Here is a 26,040-nt window from a genome sequence, read left to right on the forward strand (position 1 = left end):
GCTGGCCACCCATGCGATATCACCGAAGCTGCCACAACCGTGGCCTTCCCCGGTTTCTGGACACGTGAGGAGACCAGGCATCATTCATTCATTCATTCATTCATTCATTCATTCATTCATTCATTCATTCATTCATTCATTCATTCATTCATTCATACCCTGCCCCCCTAGACAGTGTCTACTCGGGGCGGCTTACAAAATCATATCATTAAATAACAATAAAAACATCACAATCATAACCAGTGATTATCATCAGTGATTCAGCCAGGGAACACTCTTGGTGCCAGACTTCGGATGAATCTCAGGGGGAAAAAACTTCCTAACGGTTAGAGCAGTACGACAACGGAGACCCAACGACCTCAAGAGGAGGCGGCGAGCGCTTCAACCCTGGAGGCTTTCAAGAGACACGGAAATCATCCCCGGGCAGATCGGCTTTGATTCAGATTCCTGCTTTGAGCTGGGGGTTGGGGATGGAGGGGTTGGATTGGGTGGCCTCAGAGGCCCCCTTTCCAACTTTTATGAAATCTGGGACTACATGATTGTATTAAGGAAGCCAATCCAGATGGGACGGCTTTCGATTTGCTTTTTTGACTGTCCAAGTGAAAAGCAGCAAGAGAAATTGGATCAACGTCGTGAAATTGAGAACCTTTTGCTAACTCTCACGGTTTCAACCACCAGTTGTGAAAATTTAAATGAGCCAAAACAGAGATCTAAAAATGAGCCAAGTAGGGGATGGAGGCTTCAATGGGGAGGAGAAAAAAGGGGGGATATGCCTATTGGAAGTCAGCTGTGGAAGGGAGACTCTCTATGGCTTCCCTATGATCCTTCTTCAATTTTTATTTATTTATTTATTTTATTTATTCATTTGATTTATACCCCACCACCCTAGACAGCGTCTACTTGGGGTGGCTTACAAAAATCATAAAATATCATTGAATGACAATATATATTTTTTGACATTTTATCTCTGGAAGTGGCTCTCAGCCCCAAGCTGGCTTTAGAAAGCGTCTTAAGAACGAATGAACAGCCTTCATATGGATTCAGAAAAGCCATCCACCCCCACGGTAGCGCCGTCCTTCCTAGAGCGTCCCCGCAGGAACGATAGAAAAGGAGGAGGCAAAGAACGGCATCGTCCTTCCTAGAGGGTCCTCACGCAGCGGAAGAGAGAGAAGGTGGGGCAGCGTCCTTCCTAGAGGGCCCTCCCAGGAAGGAAGGAGGAAGTGGCAAGGATGAGAGGCCTTCCTAGAGAGCCCCTGGGAAAGGGAGACAGGCAGGCAGCGGCATTCCTAGACAGTCCCCGCCAGGAAAGACGAGGCTTGCGCTCTCTCCTCCGCGGTCCGTCCTCTTTTCCCTTCCCACCCACCAGAGCCTCCTGGGAAGCGGGTGAGTGGCGGGAAGGGGCGCTGGGCGGGTGGTGGGGCTGGATGGGAAGGGCCGTGGAAGTGGAGGGGGGACGGCTTGGCTGGTGGGGTGAGGTAGGCGAGCGTCCCTGCCATGGGGCGGGGTGGGCAGAGAAAGAGAGAGAGATGGGAACGGGAGGGTAGCAAGAACCAGAAAGGGAACCGGGGGTGGAGGTGGGGGTGGGTGGTCTCTGCACCCTCTGGGTTGCAAATCGGTTTGCATTGCACGGAGGCCTTGCAAAGAAGACCTCCCCCCCCCTTTTCCCTGGGTCTCCTACTACGGAGTAATGGGCGGCTGGAGTCGGGGAAGAGATGGGTGGGTGGGGGTCCAGGTTTTGCCCCTGGAGGCAGGAGGGGGGCGGTCCCCGTGCAAATCCACGGGCTGCTCTGGTGGGTGAGCAAAGAGAAGACTAAGAGCACTTCACCTAGGTGAGTGGTACCAGGGCGGCCTTGTGGGTGGAGAAAGGATGATGGAAGCCCTAAGTTTTCTTGGGTAAAATAAGAGTGGCCATTAGCCCGAAGTGCCGGGGGGGGGGGATGTGTGAAGGAAAAAGACCCCTTCGGTGCCAAATACTAAATTGGTGACATTCATTCATCCATTCATTCATCCATGCATCAATTCATGCATGCATGCATTCATTCATGCATCCATTCATCTATGCATCCATTCATGCATGCGTTCATGATGCATCCTGCTCCCATTCATGTCCCGGCACAACTCGGATTGGGTTGCAACCCGTGCACTAGAAAACAGCAATAAAAACTGAAACATTGAGAGCAGCAACAAGAACCCTTAAAAAAAATTAAAAACACTTGGCACCGACTCCTCCTCTACTAGACTCAGAACAGGTTGAATCCAGGTCTTATTTATTTATTTATTTATTTGATTTTTACCCCGCCCCTCTAGACCATGTCTACTCGGGGCGGCTTACAAAATAAAACAAAACAGTATAAAAATATATAAAATCATAAAAATTACAACTAAATTCCTCTCGGGGAAGGAGAGACCTGAACTGCCAGAGAGCTCAGGAGTTGAGGGCTCTGGCAGCCGAGGTTCAATTCCCCCCCCCCCCCCGCTGCTGCCTGCTTGGACCCCAGGATTCAAAGGGTCCCGTTCCAGAATATGGTTCTTGTTATTATGAAAACAAAGTCCCTCGCTGTAAAAATAGGGCTAGGGATACACCTGAAGCTTAGACCAACTGGCATAGGGTTGCCACACGCTAATAATGAATACGTCTAAAAGTGCAGCCATAGGGTTTTAAAGGGATAAGCTCTCTTCTCCCTAGCCTGCTGGCTTCCTTTGGAAATTGCCTGGAAAAGTGGAAGGAAGAAACGCCAACTTGGGTGGGTTCCCAGTTTCTCCCTGGATGGCCAGTCCTTGTAATGGTCAGCCTGAGGCGGATTTTGCTGCTCTTCTGTAATGTCTCGTCTAAGAAAGAGGAGCTGATGAATGAGAAGTAAGCCTTTTAAAGATACGTAATCATGGTTTTTAGGAAAAATGCCAGTTGATTTAGGGAAGGAGTAAACAGAGCACGCACGTACATATATTTGGGGGATTTCTCTCTGACTTTTCTCGTATTATTATTTTTGCTAAGATTGGTGAGCAGTGTTTTCCCAAAAGTCATTCAGTCTGTTTCAAAGATCAGAAGGGAAGATCTTTAGGAGCAGACAGCAGGTGTGACGTTTCCATTTGGAATGCAACAGTTCCAGTGCAGATGGCGTTTTGTATCAGAGCTTTGCACAATTTAAGATTAGGGGTGTATGTGAACATTTCAATTAAATATGTGTAACATTTCATAAAAATGTGTAACATCACAGTAAAAAAGTGTAACATTTTAATTAAAACAAATTGAAATGTTATGATGGTTTGACTGTTTTTTCCAGAAAAGGCCTCTTCAGTAACATCAGGTTGGGGGAGCGTGACGTGCATGCACATGACGGCTGCATGGATTGAATTTCTTTGCAGTCACAGAAAAGTTGTCCTGCATCCAAATAGCCCCATTTTACTTGATTATTATTTGATCTCCCTACTTCACTTCTAAGTCTATTAAGTGACTTCCAGAGAGTGTGGGAGGCCCTCTTCTCCATTCATCCATTTAGCGAGGTGCGTTCGTTTTTGCCCCACACAGATTGTGCCAACAGAGAGGAGGGATCTTCTGGATCAAGGCTCGAGATCTCTTCGTGAGGAGATCCTGCTGGAAACCTCTGAGAACGAGGCCTCTCCAGGTAAGGATCCCTTTGCCTCCTGGCCATTGACTGTGAAGGATAATGGTTGATTTCCTTACCCGGATGCCTCCGTTGGAAGAAGTGGCCTAAGGATGTCACTCAAAGTTCAGAATGTAGTTTTTAAAAGTAATTTTCTTCCGCTACTCATTGCTTGGGCCAGAGATTTTTGCTTTATATTATTAAAAAAATATATTTCCTAACACCTACAATTCAAAAGTAGTTATCATTGCTTATTCGCTCTTCCCACTCCATCAAAGTGATAGTGTCAGAATATAGGATTATCGTGCTAATCTTTCAACATAATCCCCGAAAATGTTTGTACCAGATTCTGATACAAAGCTTTTTCTACTCCTCAATAAATATTTTTTTGGGGGGGGGAGTTTATTCCTTTTTCTGCCTGAAGTTTCTTGGTTAATTTTGTAGTGCCATCTGCGCGGTTTCGCTGTGTCCAAATGTAGCTGAAACCCCTTGAAGAGACCTCCAGAATTTAGCAAAGACATTTCGTGCTAACGAGTAGCTTATAAAAGGTTTATAAAATAGATTTGCATTGTGCCTTTTATAAAGTGATTGCAATGATCACCCAGGAGACTTGATTATGGATTGCCCAATAATCCTTCCTGTTGCATTAAATGTCAACGTAAATGATGAAACTAGTCACTTAGTCCATAGTTCCTTCAGCAAAGAAGGTGAGTTGGAGGAATTTGTAGCTGAGAACTTCACTGGTTCAAGTGTCAAATTGCCATATTCTCTGTTCCTGATGTCAAATGCCCTGGGGATGTCGGCATCCTTCCTTCTATACCAGACAGAGAGAGCTCAACATGGTGTTGTGTATGTTGTCTAGAGCAGTGGTTCCCAACCTTGGGTCTTCAGATGTTCTGGGACTACAACTCCCAGGCGCCTTCACCTCTAGCTGTGTAGGCGAGGATTTCTGGGAGCCGTAGTCCAAGATCGTCTAGAGACCCAAGGTTGGGAACCACTGATCTAGGACCCTGGGTCCTCAGATGTTCTTGGACTACAACTCCCAGGCACCTTCACCTCTAACTGTGCAGGCGAGGATTTCTGGGAGCTGTAGTCCAAGATCGTCTAGCAATCCAAAGTTGGGAACCACTGGTCTAGAACTTTGGGTCCTCCTACAACTCCCAGGCGCCTTCACCTCTAGCTGTGTAGGCGAGGATTTCTGGGAGCCGTAGTCCAAGATCGTCTAGAGACCCAAGGTTGGGAACCACTTGTCTGGGACCTTGGGTCCTCAGATGTTCTTGGACTACAACTCCCAGGCGCCTTCACCTCTAGCTGTGCAGGCGAGGATTTCTGGGAGCCGTAGTCCAAGATCGTCTAGAGACTCAAGGTTGGGAACCACTGCTCTAGAACTTTGGGTCCTCAGGTGTTCTTGGACTACAACTCCCAGGCGCCTTCACCTCTACTGTGCAGGCGAGGATTTCTGGGAGCCGTAGTCCAAGATCGTCTAGAGACCCAAGGTTGGGAACCACTGATCTAGGACCTTGGGTCCTCAGATGTTCTTGGACTACAACTCCCAGACGCCTTCACCTCTAGCTGTGCAGGCGAGGATTTCTGGGAGCCGTAGTCCAAGATCGTCTAGAGACCCAAGGTTGGGAACCACTGGTCTAGGACCTTGGGTCCTCAGATGTTCTTGGACTACAACTCCCAGGCGCCTTCACCTCTAGCTGTGTAGGCGAGGATTTCTGGGAGCCGTAGTCCAAGATCGTCTAGAGACCCAAGGTTGGGAACCACTGATCTAGGACCCTGGGTCCTCAGATGTTCTTGGACTACAACTCCCAGGCGCCTTCACCTCTAACTGTGCAGGCGAGGATTTCTGGGAGCTGTAGTCCAAGATCGTCTAGCAATCCAAAGTTGGGAACCACTGGTCTAGAACTTTGGGTCCTCCTACAACTCCCAGGCACCTTCACCTCTAGCTGTGCAGGCGAGGATTTCTGGGAACCGTAGTCCAAGATCGTCTAGAGACCCAAGGTTGGGAACCACTTGTCTGGGACCTTGGGTCCTCAGATGTTCTTGGACTACAACTCCCAGGCACCTTCACCTCTAGCTGTGTAGGCGAGGATTTCTGGGAGCCGTAGTCCAAGATCGTCTAGAGACCCAAGGTTGGGAACCACTGATCTAGGACCCTGGGTCCTCAGATGTTCTTGGACTACAACTCCCAGGCACCTTCACCTCTAACTGTGCAGGCGAGGATTTCTGGGAGCTGTAGTCCAAGATCGTCTAGCAATCCAAAGTTGGGAACCACTGGTCTAGAACTTTGGGTCCTCCTACAACTCCCAGGCGCCTTCACCTCTAGCTGTGTAGGCGAGGATTTCTGGGAGCCGTAGTCCAAGATCGTCTAGAGACCCAAGGTTGGGAACCACTTGTCTGGGACCTTGGGTCCTCAGATGTTCTTGGACTACAACTCCCAGGCGCCTTCACCTCTAGCTGTGCAGGCGAGGATTTCTGGGAGCTGTAGTCCAAGATCGTCTAGCAATCCAAAGTTGGGAACCACTGGTCTAGAACTTTGGGTCCTCCTACAACTCCCAGGCGCCTTCACCTCTAGCTGTGTAGGCGAGGATTTCTGGGAGCCGTAGTCCAAGATCGTCTAGAGACCCAAGGTTGGGAACCACTTGTCTGGGACCTTGGGTCCTCAGATGTTCTTGGACTACAACTCCCAGGCGCCTTCACCTCTAGCTGTGCAGGCGAGGATTTCTGGGAGCCGTAGTCCAAGATCGTCTAGAGACTCAAGGTTGGGAACCACTGCTCTAGAACTTTGGGTCCTCAGGTGTTCTTGGACTACAACTCCCAGGCGCCTTCACCTCTACTGTGCAGGCGAGGATTTCTGGGAGCCGTAGTCCAAGATCGTCTAGAGACCCAAGGTTGGGAACCACTGATCTAGGACCTTGGGTCCTCAGATGTTCTTGGACTACAACTCCCAGACGCCTTCACCTCTAGCTGTGCAGGCGAGGATTTCTGGGAGCCGTAGTCCAAGATCGTCTAGAGACCCAAGGTTGGGAACCACTGGTCTAGGACCTTGGGTCCTCAGATGTTCTTGGACTACAACTCCCAGGCGCCTTCACCTCTAGCTGTGTAGGCGAGGATTTCTGGGAGCCGTAGTCCAAGATCGTCTAGAGACCCAAGGTTGGGAACCACTGATCTAGGACCCTGGGTCCTCAGATGTTCTTGGACTACAACTCCCAGGCGCCTTCACCTCTAACTGTGCAGGCGAGGATTTCTGGGAGCTGTAGTCCAAGATCATCTAGCAATCCAAAGTTGGGAACCACTGGTCTAGAACTTTGGGTCCTCCTACAACTCCCAGGCACCTTCACCTCTAGCTGTGCAGGCGAGGATTTCTGGGAGCCATAGTCCAAGATCGTCTAGAGACCCAAGGTTGGGAACCACTTGTCTGGGACCTTGGGTCCTCAGATGTTCTTGGACTACAACTCCCAGGCACCTTCACCTCTAGCTGTGGTCGCGAGATTTTCTGGGAGCCGTAGTCCAAGATCATCTAGAGACCCAAGGTTGGGAACCACTGGTCTAGAACCTTGGATCCTCAGATATTCTTGGACTACAACTCCCAGGCGCCTTCACCTCTAGCTGTGCAGGCGAGGATTTCTGGGAACCGTAGTCCAAGATCGTCTAGAGACCCAAGGTTGGGAACCAATTATCTAGGACCTTGGGTCCTCAGATGTTCTTGGACTACAACTCCCAGGCGCCTTCACCTCTAGCTGTGCAGGCAAAGATTTCTGGGAGCCGTAGTCCAAGATCATCTAGAGACCCAAGGTTGGGAAGGAGCGGTCTAGGTGAGCAGCAGTTTATCAGTCATGGTCCGATGTAGCCGTCCTTTCTCCATCTGAGCTCATGGTAAATCTGATAAACTTTGTTAGAGGGTCTCAGAAACATAATTTAGGCAGGGTCAAGAAAGCGAAACACTTCCCTATTTCCCTGACAAATGTGTAACAGTGTCCCATATTTTTAGTGGGAGAACAGAAGGAAGCGGAGCAAAGCAGGCGGAGACCATCCTCTGAACTGTCGCAATAGGGCTGAAGAGTGAAAAGTATATAACTTTTCAAATTTTTTTCATGTCTGAAGTGGGTTGGACAGGAAGAGAGCAAGCAGCTGGCAAGTTGATGCTGTGTGCCGTGGGCTAGATCTGTGGTTCAGGTCTCTGGCTGAGTTGCTGGCAGTTGGGAGCAGAATTCCTAGAGTGGACTCGATGATCAATAGGGTCCCACCCAGCTCTCGGATTATTAGATTAAAATTAACTGAAATACTTGACACCTTAATGAGCTCTACTAATTCCTTTAATACATGGGTTGGTGCCGCTATATGATTTCCCAGCATTAGAACCCACCTACAGGCTGAGTTTATTCACCTTTTATTCAACCTGCTGTGAGCCACCCAAGCAGCCAAGATAGATCATCTGGCCACTTTGGCTTCCAACAGGAATGCTAACCGGGTCACTCGGAATCCCCTCCCCAGACATCCTGCAACCCTCTCGGGTCCAGTAGCCTGAGGCCCAACCCAGCTCTTAATTTTCCACCAGCACCAAGTGGAAGCCGAACCGCACACGTGCAAAGTTCTGGCTGCAGCTGTATCCATATGAGTGGCGACACCAATTGAAGGTGCGTGACTCCAATCCAGTGCTGCGCAGCCTCACACCAACGTAGCTGAAATATTGCGTTGTCCCTCCTCCGGGTTGAGGGGGAACCACCCCTTTCAAGTCCAAACAGTAGCAGATCACGGTCTGACCGTGACAAGGTGGAAGTTATTAAATCCAGAAACCTCCAGCTCATCCTCACCCTGGCCAGCTGTGAATGTCAGGTGCAGACTATGACCCACCACATGTGTAGGACTGACCATTCACGTACAGTGGTGCCTCGCTTGACGATGTTAATTCGTTACAGCGAAATCGCTGTAGAGCGAAAACATTGTCAAACGAAATTAAAAAACCCATTGAAACACATTAAAACCTGGTTAATGCATTCCAGTGGGCTTAATATCTGCTCGTCCCGCGAAGATCCTCCATGTGGCGGCCATTTTCTGTGCCTGTAAACTGGGGAATCCATCCTAGAAAACAGCGGGTGGCCATTTTCTTAGCTGGTGGCCATTTTGAAACCCGACAATCAGCTGTTTGCTGATAATCGTAAAGCGAAAATCGGTTCCCGAAGCAGGGAACCAATCATCTCTAGGCAAAATTCCCCTATTTAAAACATCGTTTTGCGATTGTAATTGTGATCGCAAAAAATCATCGTAAAGCGATTTCCTCGTTAAGTGAGGCAATCATTAAGCGGGGCACAACTGTATTGGGATAGGCCCATGGATGTCATGGGATCCATGAGCTCTTGAGGTGTCTCCACGGGGTCCACCTTCACACAGATGTTGATGTCACCCAGGCATACCATCTTGGAAGACCTCAACATCACTGCCGAGACGAAGTCCCGCCAGCCCCAGAAAGAAGGGTACTGGGTCACGGGAAGAGCAGTACACTGTACCTGTCCTACCCTCATGGTCCACAGGACAGGTGCTCTAGCCCAGCGCAAGTCATGACTGAGACTCTGTAAAGCTTGGCGGAGTCTATGTGGACCATAGTGACACCCTCTGCCCATCCCTCTTGTCGATCTTGATGGACTAACTCGGAAAGAGCAACTGCCCGCTTTGCTGCTCATCCCAGCCTCTGTTCTATGAGCCGAGTCAGAGCCATTTGCCCACAATTATATCTAAGCTCAACTGAGACTTGTTTTGAAACGACTGGACCTAAAACAGCAAGAGGATCAGAGCGGAGGGAAGGCTGAGCTGGTTACTTTTCACATGTCAGGTGGAGGGAAAGCTAGAGCTCAGAATCAAGGATGGAGAGGGAGCTTTCCCGACCCGGCCACTGTTCCCTCTGTACAATGGATCTCCCCTATGCCTAAGCACCGGGATGGCATGGCGACTTGCTGTCGTATGGGTCTCCCCTCTGACCTCCATCAGAACTGGCCACCCCTCTACAGTTTAGGGGGGGGGAAGGCTAAAAACAATAACCTTCAACTAAAATTTACCCAAACAAACCAAAAGGAAGAGGTCCGTAAGCAAAACACTTTATAATATAAAATACAACACTGTAAGAGAAAATAGAACTTTATAATAATATGACATACAAACAAATAAGGCTAAAAGTTCCCAAGAAGACCTAAAACCCCCATACAGCAACTCAACAGGAGGTTAAAAAAATATTTTTGTATTCTGATCCAGTTAAGTGTATTACAGTCTTCACTGGGTTTGTTGCGATGGCTTGTTAGAATAGTTAGCTTCCAGGTCTGTTAAGCCTCCAAAGAAATCTCTCGGAGATACGGGTTTTAGAGGTAGTTTTACTTTATTAGTAATAGGTTTTAGAGTTAAGTTTTATGTGCTTATGTATGTTTGGATTTTATACCTGTCATCAGAATGGCTGACGTTCAGATTCCAAAAGTATGGAGAATTAGTGCAGGGAAAGCGCCCAGAGGGAGACCACAGGTGCGATACAAGGATATCTGCAAGCGGGATCTGAAGCCTTAGGAATGGATCTCAACAGATGGGAAACCCTGACATCTGAGCCTTCAGCCTGGAGGCAGGCAGTGCATCACGGCCTCTCCCAATTTGAAGAGACCCTTGTCCAGCAGGCCGAGGCAAAGAGGCAGTCCCAAAAGCAGCAAAATCAGGGAGCTGGACAGGGGACAGATTGGATTTCTCCTCAGTGAGGAAGGGATTGTCACTCTCAAATTGGCCTTCTCAGCCCCACCAGACGCTGTTCCAAGTCCTCCATACAGAGAACAATACTATAGTCTCTCGAGACTGAAGGATGCCTAATCTAGCTAGCGTGCACATTTGTTTGAGATGTGACCCATGGCTTCTGAAAGGGAAGCTGTGGGTCACATTTGTCCAGATTGTGTGTCATGAAACAAGGAGCAAGGAGAGGGTTAATTTGTTCCCTGGAGACTGAAAAGCAGTGCTTGGTAGCTGAAATTAGCCTCATGGGTCGGGGAGCAGATCCTAGTTCAAGAAATTGGCTATGTCTGCACATGGTCTCATCACCAATCTTGATGGCTGAAAGAAGGTTATGAGAATCATAACCAAAACAGCCAAAAAAACCCACATCAACATTGGATCCAGTCCATGAAAGCCTTTGAGAACATCTTTTCTCATTGTACTGTATTGAAATTAGTGACAGCTGGCTTCTCTGGGTAGCAATCTTTGCAGAGATGATCATTTTGAAAGTTTAGGAGAGAACACAATCTGATTGGCATGGCGGGTTGACCCATTCAGAGAGGGGGCGATGGGATATAAGGAGAGGCAGAGGAATTGATCATTCCGGCAGCTTCAGCTTATGCTTAGCTTTGCTTCATCTTTCACCAGGTAATCTATGCCTGTTATTCTGCTGAACTGTGCACGTGCTCTGGTTAGTACGTATGAATCTAGATAGTTAGCTTTTATTATTTTCTGTGTGCCTGACCCTTAACTGCCAGAGTCTTGGAATGAGTTTTGCTTTGCTTTCTCTGTGGAATTGCTTTACTTCATTGTTATTGTTTTGGAAGCTTTAAACCTTCAGTGGTGCCTTGCTAGACAGTTACCCCGCAGGACAGGTTTTTTTTGCTAGACATTGGCTTTTTGCAATCGCTATAGCAATTTGGAAAACAGGGATTCCTATGGGGGAATTTCGCTGGACAGTGTTTGGTCCCTGCTTCGCAAACCGATTATCGCTAGACAACGATTTTGACAGCTCCCTCCGCGCTCGCAAACAGGTGTTTTCGGGACCTAAGCTTTGCAAGACAGCGATTTTAACAGCTGATCGGTGGTTTGCAAAGCGGCTTTCCTATCGCCGATCTTCGCTAGACAACCATGATTCTTCCCCATTGGAACGCATTAAACAGATTTCAATGCATTCCAATGGGGAAATGCTTTTCGCTAGACAATGATTTCGCTAAACAGTGATTTCAGTGGAACGGATTATCATCGTCTAGCAAGGCACCACTGTACTTTGGAACACACAGAAGGAAGGGCGGGGACTCGCAACTTCAACATGAGGTGTTGGTTTCTGTAGCTGTTCATGACCTGACTTCTGACTCGGACCCATTCGACAGAATCACGTTGTCAAGTCCCTGTGGCCCTCCACCCTCTGCCAGCCCTACCGGCCACCGCTTCTATGATGCCACTCTAGCCCACTGTAGTCAGAGGGTAGGTCCAGGGTCCTGCCTCTTCCTGTAAGTCATCCAGAGGATGCTCTAGCCTGCCGTAGACCATCCCCAGGGTGACTTACAGCAGCAGGTGGCCCAGTGGTGGCAGGGGGTAGGGATGAGGGGGTGGGAGGCTGAAGTCCTGAGTCCCAAGCCAGAGGTGGGTGGGGCAAATGACTTGCAACTCAGACTTGAGACTTGGGACTCGGACCCAAAGTCTTGGACTTGGGCCACCAGACTTGGACTCAGACTTGAGAGCCGGGGCTCCTTGTATCTACGTGATCAGTATCCCTTGATATACTTATCCAGGGTCTGAAAAATATTAAAAGGAAAATCTCAGAAATACATAATTCTATTGGTGTAGTTCTCAGGACTGGCAATAGAGGGAGCCAGAGATGATGCAATAGATAGGGTTCACTACAGACCTATATTTACATATGATCAGAACTGGCCACTAAATGGAGCCAGAGCCCATACTATAGGTAAGTTTCCCCTTGACATTTAGTCCAGTTGTGTCTGACTCTAGAGCGCGGTGCTCATCTCCGTTTCCAAGCCAGAGAGCCAGTGTTTGTCCAAAGACCGTTTCCGTGGTCACGTGGCCAGCGCGACTAGACACGGAACGCCGTTGCCTTCCCACTGAGGTGGTACCTATTTATCTACTTGTATTTACATGCTTTCAAACTCCTAGGCTGGTACGAGCTGGGGCAAGCAACGGGAGCTCACTCTGTTGCATGGATTCGATCTTAGAATGGCAGGTCTTCTAAACTTGCAGCACAGAGGCTTCTGCGGTTTAACCCACAGCACCACCACGTCCCCTAATGCTATATATAGCATTCCCTATAATCCACAGTTTTCAGCATCTATGGGGGGGGGCTTGGAACTGATCCCCCCATGGATACAGGGGTTCTACTGTATATGTCTTTTAAAAAAAACTTAAAATTAAAATAATAAAATTTTACAACTGTGTTATTCAGACAGATCAACGGGTCTAAGATAGACAGATAGTTCTAAGGAAAATGCCTTGCATTCAAATGTTTTGACTACTTTGTGGGTTTTTGATATTCCCAATCTCCAGAGTTGGTTTACAGCCTGTCTCTCCCTGGGGCATCTGTTACTTGTCAGAGCAAGGTGGCCCTTCTCGATTGTGGCCTCGGCCCTTCTCGATTGTGGCCTCGGCCCTTTGGAACAAGCTCTTGGGCGAACTGTGGCTGGCCCATTCTACTTAGACCCATTGTTTATTGAAATCTACGTTTGTCAGAGCCCATGAGAAACAAATATGGCAATATAAGAGGTCTAGAGGAGGCCGCCAACGTGGCACCTTTCCCTCTTTACCAAACAGAGAAAGCTCAGGAAGTGGTGGTGTGTACATTGTCTAGATCAGTGGCTCCCACAGATGTTCTTGGGCTGTGATTCCCAGAAACCTTTGCTGACACAGTTGGTGGTGAAGTCTTCTGGGAATTGCAGTCCAAGAATGTCTGGGGATCCAGAGTTGGAGAACCACTGGTCTAGTTTTTCAATGATGGTCAGGTCTAACAGTCCTTTGTCCATCTGGACCTATGGTGGACTTGAGAAGCTTTGTAAGAGACTCTCAAGCAGAATGTCCCATCCTCCCTTTTGAGTGGGCCAATACCACGTCTTCTGCTTATCTGAATAATTTATTGGAGGTTTTAGCAGTAAAGACCTCTACATATTTCACATCTTTATTGATTCGAGGACTGGGCAGTGGAAGGGAGAGTTGCCAGGTGGCGGTATGCACTGCTAGATAGCTCAGTGACTTAGGTCTCTGGCTGCGGAGCCAGAGGTTGGAAATTTGAATCCCCCACTGGGCAAGCTTGAAAGGAGCTAGATTTGATGATTCAGAGGGCCCCTTCCAGCTCTGTCACTCCAAGATTATTAAGTCAGACTTGCCAAATATTTATAAAGCTGGAGATGGTGGAATATCACAGTAGCTAGAGAAGAGACAGGCAGAGGTGAGAGTACACCCATCCATCTTCTATACAGTGGTGCCTCGCTTAACAATGTTAATTGGTTCCAAAAAAACATCGCTATGGGAAAACATCGTTAAATGGAACGTGTTTTCCCATAGAGATGCATTGAAAAACGGTTACTCCGTTCCAATAGGCACGGATTGCCGTCCTTAAGTGAAAAAACCCATAGGAACATCGTTAAACGATACAATGTTTCCTCCATTGGAATGCATTGAAGCCTATTCAATGCATTTCAATGGTTTTGCGATGTCCATTTTTGCAAATTTAAGTGTGTCTTAAAAGGTTCAAAAACTGTTTTAAATGCTTGGAATCATTAGTGCGAGATCTATACCTAAGCCTGGTGTTCAGTGTCTTTAAAATGTTTTGAATGTCGCATCTTCGGACATCTTATATGAAATTATCCAAAGCTATCTGCCCTGCTGCTCAGTGTAAGCTTAAACTGATCAGACCGATTACCTGAGGTGTGGACCTGCAAGAATCTGGAGTGGAGTCCCCTGAACTTGCTTCAGAAGATTGAGAACCAGAGTGCTGAGGGGGAAGCTCCTCCAGCGAAGAGATCTATTTCAACAGCCCAAGAGTGGAAGAAGCCACAGTGAAAAGAGTTAAGAGCGAGCTGTCTCTGTGAATTGAGAGAGAGGGCAAAGGTATCCGTTTTTGTAGCCAGTTATAAATGTGTCAGCCCCAACACAGAGAGGTGACAAAAGCACTGAGGCTTCTTTTTGCATCAGGAGCAAAGACACGACAGCCGTGAGAGTAGCTGCAACCTGTGAGAATTTTCAGGTGGTGGATCCTGTCGAGAGGTGTGCTAAAAGGATGTCAGTTCCCAATGGCACTGCCATAAATTGTTGCCAGAAATCAAGGATTGATCTATACACTTTCCCACAAGAAAGGAGGGAAACTCTTTGGAGTGTCATTCAGTGTGAACTGCCTAGAACTCACTCTTCGTCTTGGGGCATTACTGCGACCAACAGGAGGCCTGAACAGATTGTATATTGTGTTAACAGAGAGCCCTGAGGAGCCAGAGATTGGCCTACATCCTCCTGAAAACTGAGAATGCCTCGAATTCTCTGTTATGGATTTAAAGAGGCTCAGAAGGTGGGTCCTTTCCTCTAGTGCAGTGCCAAGAGAAAACAGATCAACCTCCCACTTGTTTAATTCAGAGACAGACTGCGTGTTTCTCTTAGCAAGATGGATTGCTGTACAGAGCATTTCTTGAGAGGAGGGAGATATTTTTCCTCCTTTCTACAGGGAAGAAATTTTAAAACTGGCACAGGACGGCCAGACATTTGGGAATTACTAAAACACTGGCCAGTATTACTGATGGTTTGCATTGGCCTGCTGTTGCAGCCCATGCAATGTGTGTTAGTTTACGGAATATCCCAAGGAAAAGCCCAAGAGCTTTTTGCAGACTGTGAGTAAGCCTTTTGACAGGTTAGGGGTTAATATCCTAGGACACATTGATGTGCCCACCAGAAGCAGGAAGAGATTTTTTCTCACTTTCATAGACCATGTCACTCATTATGCTAATGCTCTTGCGTTATCTAGCATCACGGCCACCCAAGGAGCTAAGGCTTTTATGGAATTGACTTGCTGTATCAGGTTCCCACAGGTTCTGTTCTCAGACAGAGGTAGTAATTTCATCTTCTGATTGATGGCCAAGGTGTATGAACTTGCTGGGTTGGAGCATTCACCTTTCTTTGGCTTATCATCAGGCATCTAATCATTTAGCTGAGAGGAGACAAAAACTCTGCAAAAAAGATCAAGGCTTATGTGGTAGAATATTTATTTATTTATTATTTATTTATTTAACTTGTATGCCGCCCACTCTACCCAAAGGTCTCTGAGTGGCTTACAACAATTAAAATACAATTAAAATACAATAAAAAGATAAAACAATCAAAATACATTATGGCTGTCAGTAGGACCAAATGTTAACTTTTTTGGTTGCTTATAGAGATGTGCTTCTGGAGAAATTGTGAGGATTGTCTCCAAATGAACTAGTCTTTGGAAGGCATCTGAAGACCATCTCAAGCCTTTTTACAGCAGATTGGGAGGGCAAAATTGCTCAGAGTTCTGTCTCTTTTCTCTAGTTTATGATCGAACTTTTCCAAAAACTCAAGGAGATGGCAAGAGAGAGTTTGGAAAATGCTCGGTGCAATAAGTCTCATTATGACACTAAAGCCAAATGACTTAGAGTTTGAAGTGGGAAACCAGGTTCTGTTATTGAATCCCATGAGAAAGATCAAGATCCAGATCATTTTGGAAGATCTGCCACCAAGTAAAAAAGTTAACGCTGCCAGGTGTGGGACTGAAAGGACTGGTACTGGAATTAGATCCAAAATCTATCCTGCCAATAGCTTGAAACCTATGGCAAGGTTTAATGGGATTTTTGCTTGCATGTCTCAGGGGTCAAAGGAGGAGGTGGATGTGTTAGCTGAATTCCAGGAGGTGGGAGAAATTGATGAACTGTACATGTCCTGATTTAAACAATTCTGAGCAAGTGAAATTCTTTGAGCTGGTTCAGCATTATCAGTCACTTTTCTCCCGAAAATCTACCTGACTAAGCATTTAGTTCTGACAGGAGATGAGCCACTATACCATGAGCAAGCATGTTGAACTTTCTGGGCAGGAAATGAAAGCTATTTTGGAAAAGACTGTTATTGAGCATTCTAGTTTCCCGCTGATGCTTGCCCACTTTTATAGTACTGAAAGAAAACTGTTCAGGAAGGAAATATTCAGGAAGAAGTGAGATTTTGTGTTGATTACCATAAATTGAATCAGATCAACCAGATCCAGATCCTATGCCCAGATGGATCATCTTTTGACATGTAGATTTCTATATTTGATTTAACTAAAGGTTATTGGCAATCGTCATTAGAGAAAGAAAAATCTTTTATCAAAAGCACATTTTTATCTTTTTATCTGCATATGAGACTTGTCCAATTCAAAGTGCAACCTTTTAGGCTAAGAAATGCTCCAGCTACCTTCCAGAAATTAATGAATAATTTGTTGGCAGGACTTCCATTTGGTTCCGTTTATATGGATAACCTAGCTGTGTACAGCTAGGATTTTCAGTTGGCTGCACAACTGTTGCTGTGTGTGAAGAAGGCAGGCTTTCAAGGCTTCAAAGTGTCAGCTGGAGTGACGACAAATCATTTACAAATGCTTAATTGAAGTGTAAATTGAAGTGTAAAGAGAATTCTTTAAGGGGCAGTATATAAGCAGTATCCTTTGCTTTTTATTAATATGAAATGGGCTGATGTTGGCTAAGAAGTTTTTCATTCTCTTAAGGCCAAATTAATTGAAGCACCTGTTCTGACAGCCCCTGATTTTGATCAACTATTTGTGTTACAGACTGATGCTGGTGACTTTGGGCTGGCTGCTGTACAAATACAGTGGTGCCCCACATAGTGAGGTTAATCCGTTCTGGATTAACCTTCGCTATGACGAAACATCGCTAAACGGGACGGAAAAAGCCATTGGAACGCATTAAACTTAGTTTAATGCGTTCCAATGGCTTCTTTACTCACCATTATGCGATGTTTCCTCATTGTGACACCATTTTTGCGCCCTCGGTAAGTGAGGGCAGGGTGCGAAAATGGTTGTGGCGGCCAATTTGGGTCGCGCGGCAGTCATTTTGGAGCCACTGAACAGCTGATTGTCGGGTGTCGCAATGCGAAGATCGGTAACCAAAACGCGATGTGATTTTTGCCCATTGGGGCCATCGGTAAGCGATCACATTAGCGATCGGAAAAACCTCATCGCTATGCGATTTCGTCGTTATACGGTGCGCTCGTTAAGCGAGGCACCACTGTACTTAAAAATAATTAAACAAATGTTATCTTAAAAACAAATAATATCAATACCAAAAAGCACATTTAAAAGCAACAATGCACAGCAATCCATTAAAAAACTCCACTGAGGAGTAAATAACCTAAAGGACAGCCTTCTTCTATATGAGCCTCCCCGTCCTCTAAAATCAGGCCAGGAGGCCCTTCTGAAGGTGCCATCCCGGAAAGAGGTGAGGGGGGTGGCATGTTGAAATAGGGCCTTGTAGGATGTTGCCCCCCCAGCTTTGGAACACCCTCCCTATAAAGATCTGCCTGGCCAGGCAAAGATCTCTCTGAGCAGCAGGTTTTATTAATATTAATGTTTTAATGACTGTTTTTAAAATAGGATGCTATTATAATATTGCCTATTTTTAATGGTTTTAAAGTTTTAATATTGTTTTATGCCACTTGGAAACCATTGGTAATTGTGCGGCTAAAACAAATCTTCTAAATAAATATAAATAAATGTTGCCAAAACATTTGAATAATGAGCAAAGTAGAATTTTGTTATTATTAATTAATTTAAAATCTTTTTACCACTCCTTTCTTCATAAAAAGAACTCAAAGAATTGAATAAATATCACACTAAAAACAGTAAACAAAAAGGCAACAAAGCAAAACAATCTACTGAAAACCTACTCTCAGACAACCAGTCTCCAAGGGAAAGTATTCTCCCAGGTCCAGGTGCTTTGCGTTGGTTGTGGCCTAAGAGAAACTGACCTGATACAATTGAGATAAATACATACCTTTCAGGGAAAGTCATTGATCAGGCTGTGCAGGCATCAGGGGAAGAGAAGGAGAGTTGTGAAGAAACCATGACAGCTTATGGAGGAGACTCGGGCAAAGGAGAGCCTGTCAAGGCCTGAGCAAATGGACCCAGACAAGCTTGGTTATATTGCTTAGAGTAGTAATTCGCACCAGAATAGACCCATTGAATCAATAGGGATTTGATGATTACACTACTCTGTAAGTACCATTGATTTAAATGGATCTACTATAATTGTGACTTAATATGTTAAAGTTAATCTACCTTTCATTTACATAGAAACTGTAATAGTCAGAATTAAGTATTTGCACCAGATTATCAAATCAAAGGAATATATTCCATTTTATTTAGCACTTATTATGTAGACATAAATTACTAAGAATTTTGTGAGAGTCTGTTCCCCATACAGTCAACCCTCGACTTACGAACCTAATCCGTCTGTGGAAGTCAGTTCGTAAGTTGAAAAGTTCGTAAGTCGAAGCTAGATTTCCCATAGGAATGCATTGAAATTTAATTAATGCATTCCTATGGGGGGGAAATTAAAACAAAGTCACTTACCAGGTACTGGTACACTTACCAGGTACTGGTACACTTACCAGGTACTGGTAAGTGAGACTGGCTCCTCACAGTGCCTTGGTACCAGCCATTTTGTGCTCTTCTCCGCTCCCACCCCCCCTCTCCCCGTCTCTCAGCTAATCTGCACTGGGTCTCATCTCAGAGGCTTCCCCGGGCTTGCTCAGCAGGTTAAAAGGCAGTGCAAAAGCACCTGAGGAAGCCTCTGAAAGCGGCGCTTTGCCATGGGGGGGAGTGGCGGTGGGGCGCAGGATCCCCTGCCCCTACCCCCACAGCAAAGTGCCACTTTCAGAAGCCTCCAGGGGCTTGCTGAGCAGGTAAAAAGGCAATGCAAAAGCACCTGGGGAACCTTCTGAAAGTGGCGCATTGCTGTGGGGTGGGGTGGGGGGTGTCTGCCCCCCCACTCCCTCTCCGTGGCAATGCACTGCTTTCAGAGGCTTCCTAGGTGCTTTTTTAACCTGCTGAGCAAGCCTGGGTAAGCCTCTGAGACCCAGTGCTGATCCGCTGAGAGGCAGGGAGGGGGGGAGCAGAGAAGAGCACAACATGGCTGCCGGGAAGGCAGGGAAAAGCTTGAAATACTGTAAAAATGGTGCTTTTCCCCTGCCCCTGGGAGGCTTCTGAAAGTGGCGCTTGGTGCAGGGGTGGGTGAGGGTGGGAGCGGGGGAAAGACAAGTTCCCTCCCTTCCCCTGGTGTTTTTTTTCCTGTTTGTAACTCGAAAAAAGTTCACAAGTCGAGTCCATTTTTTCCCTAGTAGAGCGGTTTGTAAGTTGAAATGTTCATATCTAGAGCTGTTCTTAAGTCGAGGGTTGACTGTAGAATGATCCCAGCACAAAAACTCTCTTCTGAGTAACTGAACCATTTTAATATATTTTATGACGTTACATCGCTATAGTTTTCTTTACATAACTGTCAAAACTGGTGCTAACATCAAACGGCTTAATTTTTCTCCTGCATGCACAGCATACAATTTAGAACATTGTGTCTAGACGCTAAGGAAATCAGAAAACAAGAGCTATTTTATGATTTTCCAAATCAGTTTTATGCTTCCTGACATGACTGCCTTTCTGCAGAAAAATGGGAATTGAGCCACAGAGATATTTCTGTTCTCCTTTTGCCGGTCTTGTTGCAGCTATGGGGTTCTCCCTTTCTCATGAGAGTTGAAGACAAAGCGAATACCTTGGCTTGAACCCCAATGAGATTCACTTTTGTGCTGCACTCCTCCATCTTCTCTTTTCTTCTCCATCAGGTCACATTATGGGACAATCAGAATTATTCAGAGCCACTTTTTCTGCTACAGAAAAGGACCAAGCGTGAAACAGGAGAAGAAAAAAAAAGACATCCTGAAGAAGAAAAAATACATCTCAAGGTTTTCAGGGACCTTACGTTTGCAAACTCCTGGCCTATTGGAAACACCATCAAGAAAAAGGACGGAGAACGTGTTCGACTGGCAGAAATACGTTTAAATGTGCCTTAGATTTGGACAAACAGCAGAGTTCGGCCGCAGGAGAAACGAAATCAAAGCCGAGAATTTGGAAAGAGCTTAAGTATGAATAATAATTCTATTTCACATGAAAATCCCCTGAGAGGGGAGAAACAGTATAAATGCCTGCAGTGTGGGGAGACCTTCAGCCAAAGCAGTCATCTTAGTTCACATAAAAAAACACACGCAGCAGAGAAACCATATAAATGTATACAATGTGGAAAGACCTTCAGTTACAGCAGTCGCCTTACTACACATCAAAGAACTCACAGTGGGGAGAAACCATATAAATGCATGGAATGTGGGAAAAGCTTCAGTGAGTACAGTAGCCTTAGTTCCCATCAAAGAACTCACACTGGGGAGAAACCATATAAATGCATGGGATGTGGAAAGAGCTTCAGTCAAAGCAGTAATCTCAGCACACATCAAAGAACTCACACAGGGGAGAAAAAGTATAAATGTGTGATATGTGGGAAGAGCTTCAGTCACAGAAGTAGCCTTAATTCACATCAAAGGACTCACACTGGGGAAAAACCATATAAATGCATGGAATGTGGAGAGAGCTTCAGCCAAACCAGTCACCTCAGTAGACATCAAAGAACTCACACAGGAGAGAAACCATATATATGCATAGAATGTGGAAAGAGCTTTGTTGACAGCAGTAAACTTACTTTACATCAGATAACTCACACAGGGGAGAAACCATATAAATGTATGGTATGTGGAAAGAGCTTCAGTCATAGCAGTAGTCTTAGTTCACATCGAAGAACTCACACAGGGAATACACCATATAAATGCATGGAATGTGGAAAGAGCTTCAGTGAAAGCAGTAACCTTAGTTCACATCAAAGAATTCACACCGGGGAGAAACCATTTAAATGCATGGAATGTGGAAAGAACTTTTTTCAGAGCAGTCACCTTAATTCACATCAAAGAACTCACACTGGGGAGAAACCATATATATGCTTGGAATGTGGAAAGAGCTTTAGTGACAGCAGTAGCCTTAGTTCACATCAACGAACTCACACTGGGGAGAAACCCTATAAATGTATGGAATGTGGAAAGAGCTTCAGTCATAGCAGTAGCCTGAATTCACATCAACGAACTCACACAGGGGAGAAACCCTATGAATGCAAGGAATGTGGAAAGAGCTTCAGTCAGAGCGGCAACCTTAGTTCCCATCAAAGAACTCACACTGGGGAGAAACCCTATCAATGCATGGAATGTGGAGAGAGGTTTAGCCAAAGCAGTCACTTAAGCAGACATCAAAGAACTCATTGGGGAGGAACCCTATAAATGCACTGGCACTGAATGCAGAAAATGCTTCATTGAGATCATGAAGGAGCATGAAGGGGCGGATTCAGTCAAGCTAAATGGAATGCAGTAAGAGATACAGTACTAGTGGAAACATTATTAAACATCAAAGGAGTAACTTTTGTTCTTGTATATGCAAAGTGCTAATGATTATATGGAATATAGAAAGTGTATTTGACATCAAAGGAAGAACATTAGAGAAAATCTCATTTGATGAATGGGGTTTGAGTAGACATTTGGTAGAATAACTGTGATGTCATGGTCACTTTCTACTTTCAGGGGAAACAAAATTCTTAATCTACTAGAGTAGTCCACCACGACTAGATAGGCGGGATATAAATTAAATAAATAAATAAATAATAAATAAATAGAGAGCTGCTTTTTTTCTGCTTCAGTTCCTCCTGTAATTTTGTCTCTCCCTCTTCCTTATTTGAAAGACTCTCTCTTTATAGGTGGTAGACTATAGCTTGTGAAGAACTTTTGTTTTGGCGTCCCCCTTAACCTCTCCTCTCTAAAATTTTTGATAACCAATTATTTGCTTTTATACTCCCACCATGAAGCTGTAAAGCTGGCTAATTGTTTTGGTACACCTAAATATATATAGTTAGTAATTGCTATATATATATATATAGCAATTACTATAGTAAACTATTTCCATGCTGTACTCTTAAATGTACTTTTAACTATACTCTAACCCTTTATTGACACAACATTTCAAACTTAGTCCTTGATAAAGAATTAAAGAGATTGCCTTTTGAAATGGCTTGAAACAATGAGCAACCATTATGTTTTGGAAGAAGAAATGCTGCTTCTTGCCAAAGCTAATTAAGGGGTGGCAATTTATATTTAGTTATCTCTCCATGAAAATTCCATCAGAGCAGATTGAATAGTTCAGAACTACTGGTTCATTGAAGCTACCAACATGAATTTGACCAAACTCCAAAAGACAGGAGGGCCTGGCCTGCTCTGGTCCATGGGGTCATGAAGAGCTGGACACGACTTAACAACTAAACAACAATTGATTTAAAGCCACCTTTCCTAACAGTTTTTTGTTGGCCATGGCTATAAATATAATATGAAAAAATATAGGCTGAAACAGGATTGTATAAGTTGCATAACTAACCTTTTAAGATCACGTGTGAATAATTGTTTCCACAATATGGCTGCCTTCAAATGTGCCAATGCCCTCCTTGGGCCATATGCTTCCCCACTGAGAATGGCTGATCTAGAGGACAGAGGATGAAGAAAAAATGTTAAGCTACACAGTTTCCTGGAGGGTTATGCTGAAGACCAGGTGAAGCTTAGAGGTGACATTTTACAGTGGATTGATACTGTGGCACTGAGGCTTGTGTGGCTGAAGACTGAGATGCTGTATACATTGGGTTTGAAGTGTAGCAGAAAAATGGCTTCAAGAGATATTGTGGTACACCTTGCTAACTTCTATAGGAAAGAAATGTTCATGGAAGTAGTCAGAAACCTGGACAACCTGTGGTACTACAGAATGTCTGTCCAGGTGCATGCTGATCTCTGCTACCACAAAGGGGGCTTGGTGAATGAACAAAAATGAGAACCAGCATGAGGCCCACTGGATGATCAACCACTAGAGTCATCTACTACGTAGGATGAAGAAATGTAAGGAGCACAAAACAGTGATGAAGAAGGAACATTGCCTCACCCTTTGAATTCAGCGGGAGAATCAACTCAACTTCAAAGGTGTTTAGGTAGTTTGGAACTACTTGAGAAAGAAAAGGTTGGAAAATTTGGGAAGAAATAGATTAAACAGTTTTAAGAAGATTTGATGTGGCTATCATCAAGAATAGTTTAATGTGTTCATTTTATAATGAATTTGTTTAACTTATAATGAACTTGTTTCTCTTACAATGGGGTACGTGAAGCAGAGTTTGTAAGTCTTATAGTGTATTATATTTTGAGTTCACAGTGGTCTAGTGTTTCAATAATAATATCCTAGCGCACTGGTTCTTAACCTTTTTTACTCAGATGGTTTTGGACTGCAACTCCCAGACGCCTTCACCATCAGCTCTGCTGGCTGGGGTTTCTGCTGGGAGTTGCAGTTCAAAAACACCTGAGTAACAAAGGTTAAGAACCACTGTTCTTGTGCATCAAATGTACAGAGTTATGTTTCCAGATTCTATATAATTTTAGCTCTAATAAACTTCTTATCAGTATAGTAGTAGCCTGCCATAAAGACCCTTGAAAGTACAGTGGTGCCTCACTTAGCGATCACTCTGTTTAGCGACGAAATTGCTTAGCGATGCTGTTTTTACGATTGCAAAAGCGATCGTGTTGTGATGTTCTCTATGGGGTATTTTCGCTTCCCTGCAATCATGGCAAAGCCCCCATTTTCGCACAACTGATTGGCAGTTTCAAAATGGCTGTTGGAAAAAAACATGGCCGCCCGCTGTTTTTTGGGACAGATTGCTTGCTTTAGAGGCACCGAAAATGGTGGCGCTATGGAGGATCTTCGCTCAACGGTGAGTTTTAAGCCCATAGGAATGCATTGAAGGGGTTTCAATGCGTTTCTATGGGCTTTTAAATATCACATAGCGACATTTTCGTTCTGCAGCAATTTTTGCGGAACAAATTAATGTCGCTAAGCGAGGCACCACTGTACAGAAAATTTAGGGATAATAGAATTTCCTAGAACTTGTAGTTCCTGGAGGAGAGATTGTTTACAGATTTGTGGAGGTCCTATGCTGAGATAGGATGCGCACACACACAGAGATGTACACAAACACACACACGTGTGTGAATGCAACATTCAAATTAACAATGCTCCATGTTATGCTGTGCACCAGAAGCCACCAACATTGATATCATTTAACTGAGACAAAGACATAAGTAAAGGAAGAAAATAACAAAACAACACAAAAAGATACAGAAAATATGAATTTTCATCCTGTGAGGGAGAGCAAATGTGGATCCCTAGCTAGCTTTCTGGCCCCAGGACATGGGTATTGGGCTGCAATGAGAGTAGGTTTCCCAGTATCACGTTGGCAGGAAAGAGCCCACACCGGTAAAGGAGAAAGAGCAGCTGATGAGGAACAACTAGGGGAGGATGGGTCAACAAAAAATGGGCAGGAGTGAAAAGGCGGGGGGGTCATTACTCACGTCAGAAAAAGATGATGCCTGGAAAAATGTAAAGGAAGATGAAGAGATTAGGAAAACTGTTTCCTCTTGCCCTCTTGATTTATTCATGATAGGAGTCAGCCACTAGAGATTCCTGCTGTGTGTTTGAACCTACCCAGACACTGCCATGATTCTAGAGAGGCAAGTAACGGCAGGCATGTCAACCAAACAGGAAGAAATGAATTGCAGAGCTTGGTGTCTACAAACCTAAAAGAGGTGCATTCTGGAGCAAAGCTCCCCTCTCCCTCCTACTTTCTGAGAACTTAACTCTGAGGAGCTCCAGTAAAGTTAACTGGGATCCCAAGTTGTCAAGCAAGGCCCAAAGGACTAGAGACTATAACTCAACCCTTTGAGAATGTAAAGGGAAAGACAAGGAGAAGGTGTTATTATCATCATCTTTGAACTGCAGAGCTGGAAGGAACTTGTGGATTATCAAGTCCAGTTCCTGTCAAGCAGGCACCAAGGGGGAATCAAACTCCCAATCCCTGGCTCGCATCCAGATGCCTCAACCACTGAGCTATCCAATAGTTTGTGATGCTGCACCACTAATAAAAGCTGTTCTGAGCCAAGAAGCTGAGCTGGAGCCCATGGAGTTAATGAAATGGGGCTGGCAAAGCACACATCTCCATAGACTGGCAGATGGCTAGGTGAGCACTTAGAAAAGTATTATTTTCCTTTGTGTGTAATTAGATTTTTATATATACAGTATTCTTTGTTTCTATACTATATGCTAGTATCTTAGAAATTTATTCTCTGTCTTTAGTTTCCATGTACCCCTTTGGGCTCTAAGCTCCTTTATTTTTATATGATTTAATTCCTGCCTCTGTGTTTTGTATTTGAACATACTTTTGTCTGCAACTTCTCATAGTTCTAAGACCTTTGGATGGAAATCACAGTGGTAGCTTTTCATGAGTTGGAAGAATGTATTTTTAAGTATTTGTACCTACAGTTTTCTTCATAGCTATAAGACTTTTGTAGTATATAACAACAACTTGTGTTTATGGAACATTGCAGGAATGTAAAGAATTAAAACTTATATATATATGGACAACGGTGGTTACTTAGGTTTATGTTCTTTGTGTGGGCATTTAATTCATCAGGATTGTTGTTTGAATTATGTTTTGGT

The 26,040-nt window shown here is 44.9% G+C and overlaps 1 protein-coding gene across 3 annotated transcripts; it reads left to right on the forward strand.

The window, feature by feature from the left end:
* The first annotated feature begins 465 nt into the window (after positions 1-465).
* LOC140703817 (uncharacterized) lies at positions 466-25,958 on the forward strand. 3 transcript variants are annotated; one of them, XM_072987757.2, is made up of 3 exons: positions 466-1,383; positions 3,530-3,626; positions 20,220-25,958. In XM_072987757.2, the coding sequence occupies exon 3, from the start codon at positions 20,520-20,522 to the stop codon at positions 21,747-21,749; it is 1,230 nt and encodes a 409-aa protein (XP_072843858.2). In that variant the 5' UTR covers positions 466-1,383; positions 3,530-3,626; positions 20,220-20,519; the 3' UTR covers positions 21,750-25,958. The 3 variants fall into 3 exon arrangements, with proteins under 3 accessions (XP_072843858.2, XP_078244021.1, XP_078244022.1); XM_078387895.1 differs by lacking the exon at positions 466-1,383 and adding an exon at positions 1,417-1,829; XM_078387896.1 differs by lacking the exon at positions 466-1,383 and adding an exon at positions 2,506-2,744.
* The last annotated feature ends 82 nt before the right edge of the window (positions 25,959-26,040 follow it).

Source organism: Pogona vitticeps, chromosome 2, assembly GCF_051106095.1.
Source record: "Pogona vitticeps strain Pit_001003342236 chromosome 2, PviZW2.1, whole genome shotgun sequence".
In the NCBI taxonomy this organism is placed as follows: domain Eukaryota; kingdom Metazoa; phylum Chordata; class Lepidosauria; order Squamata; family Agamidae; genus Pogona; species Pogona vitticeps.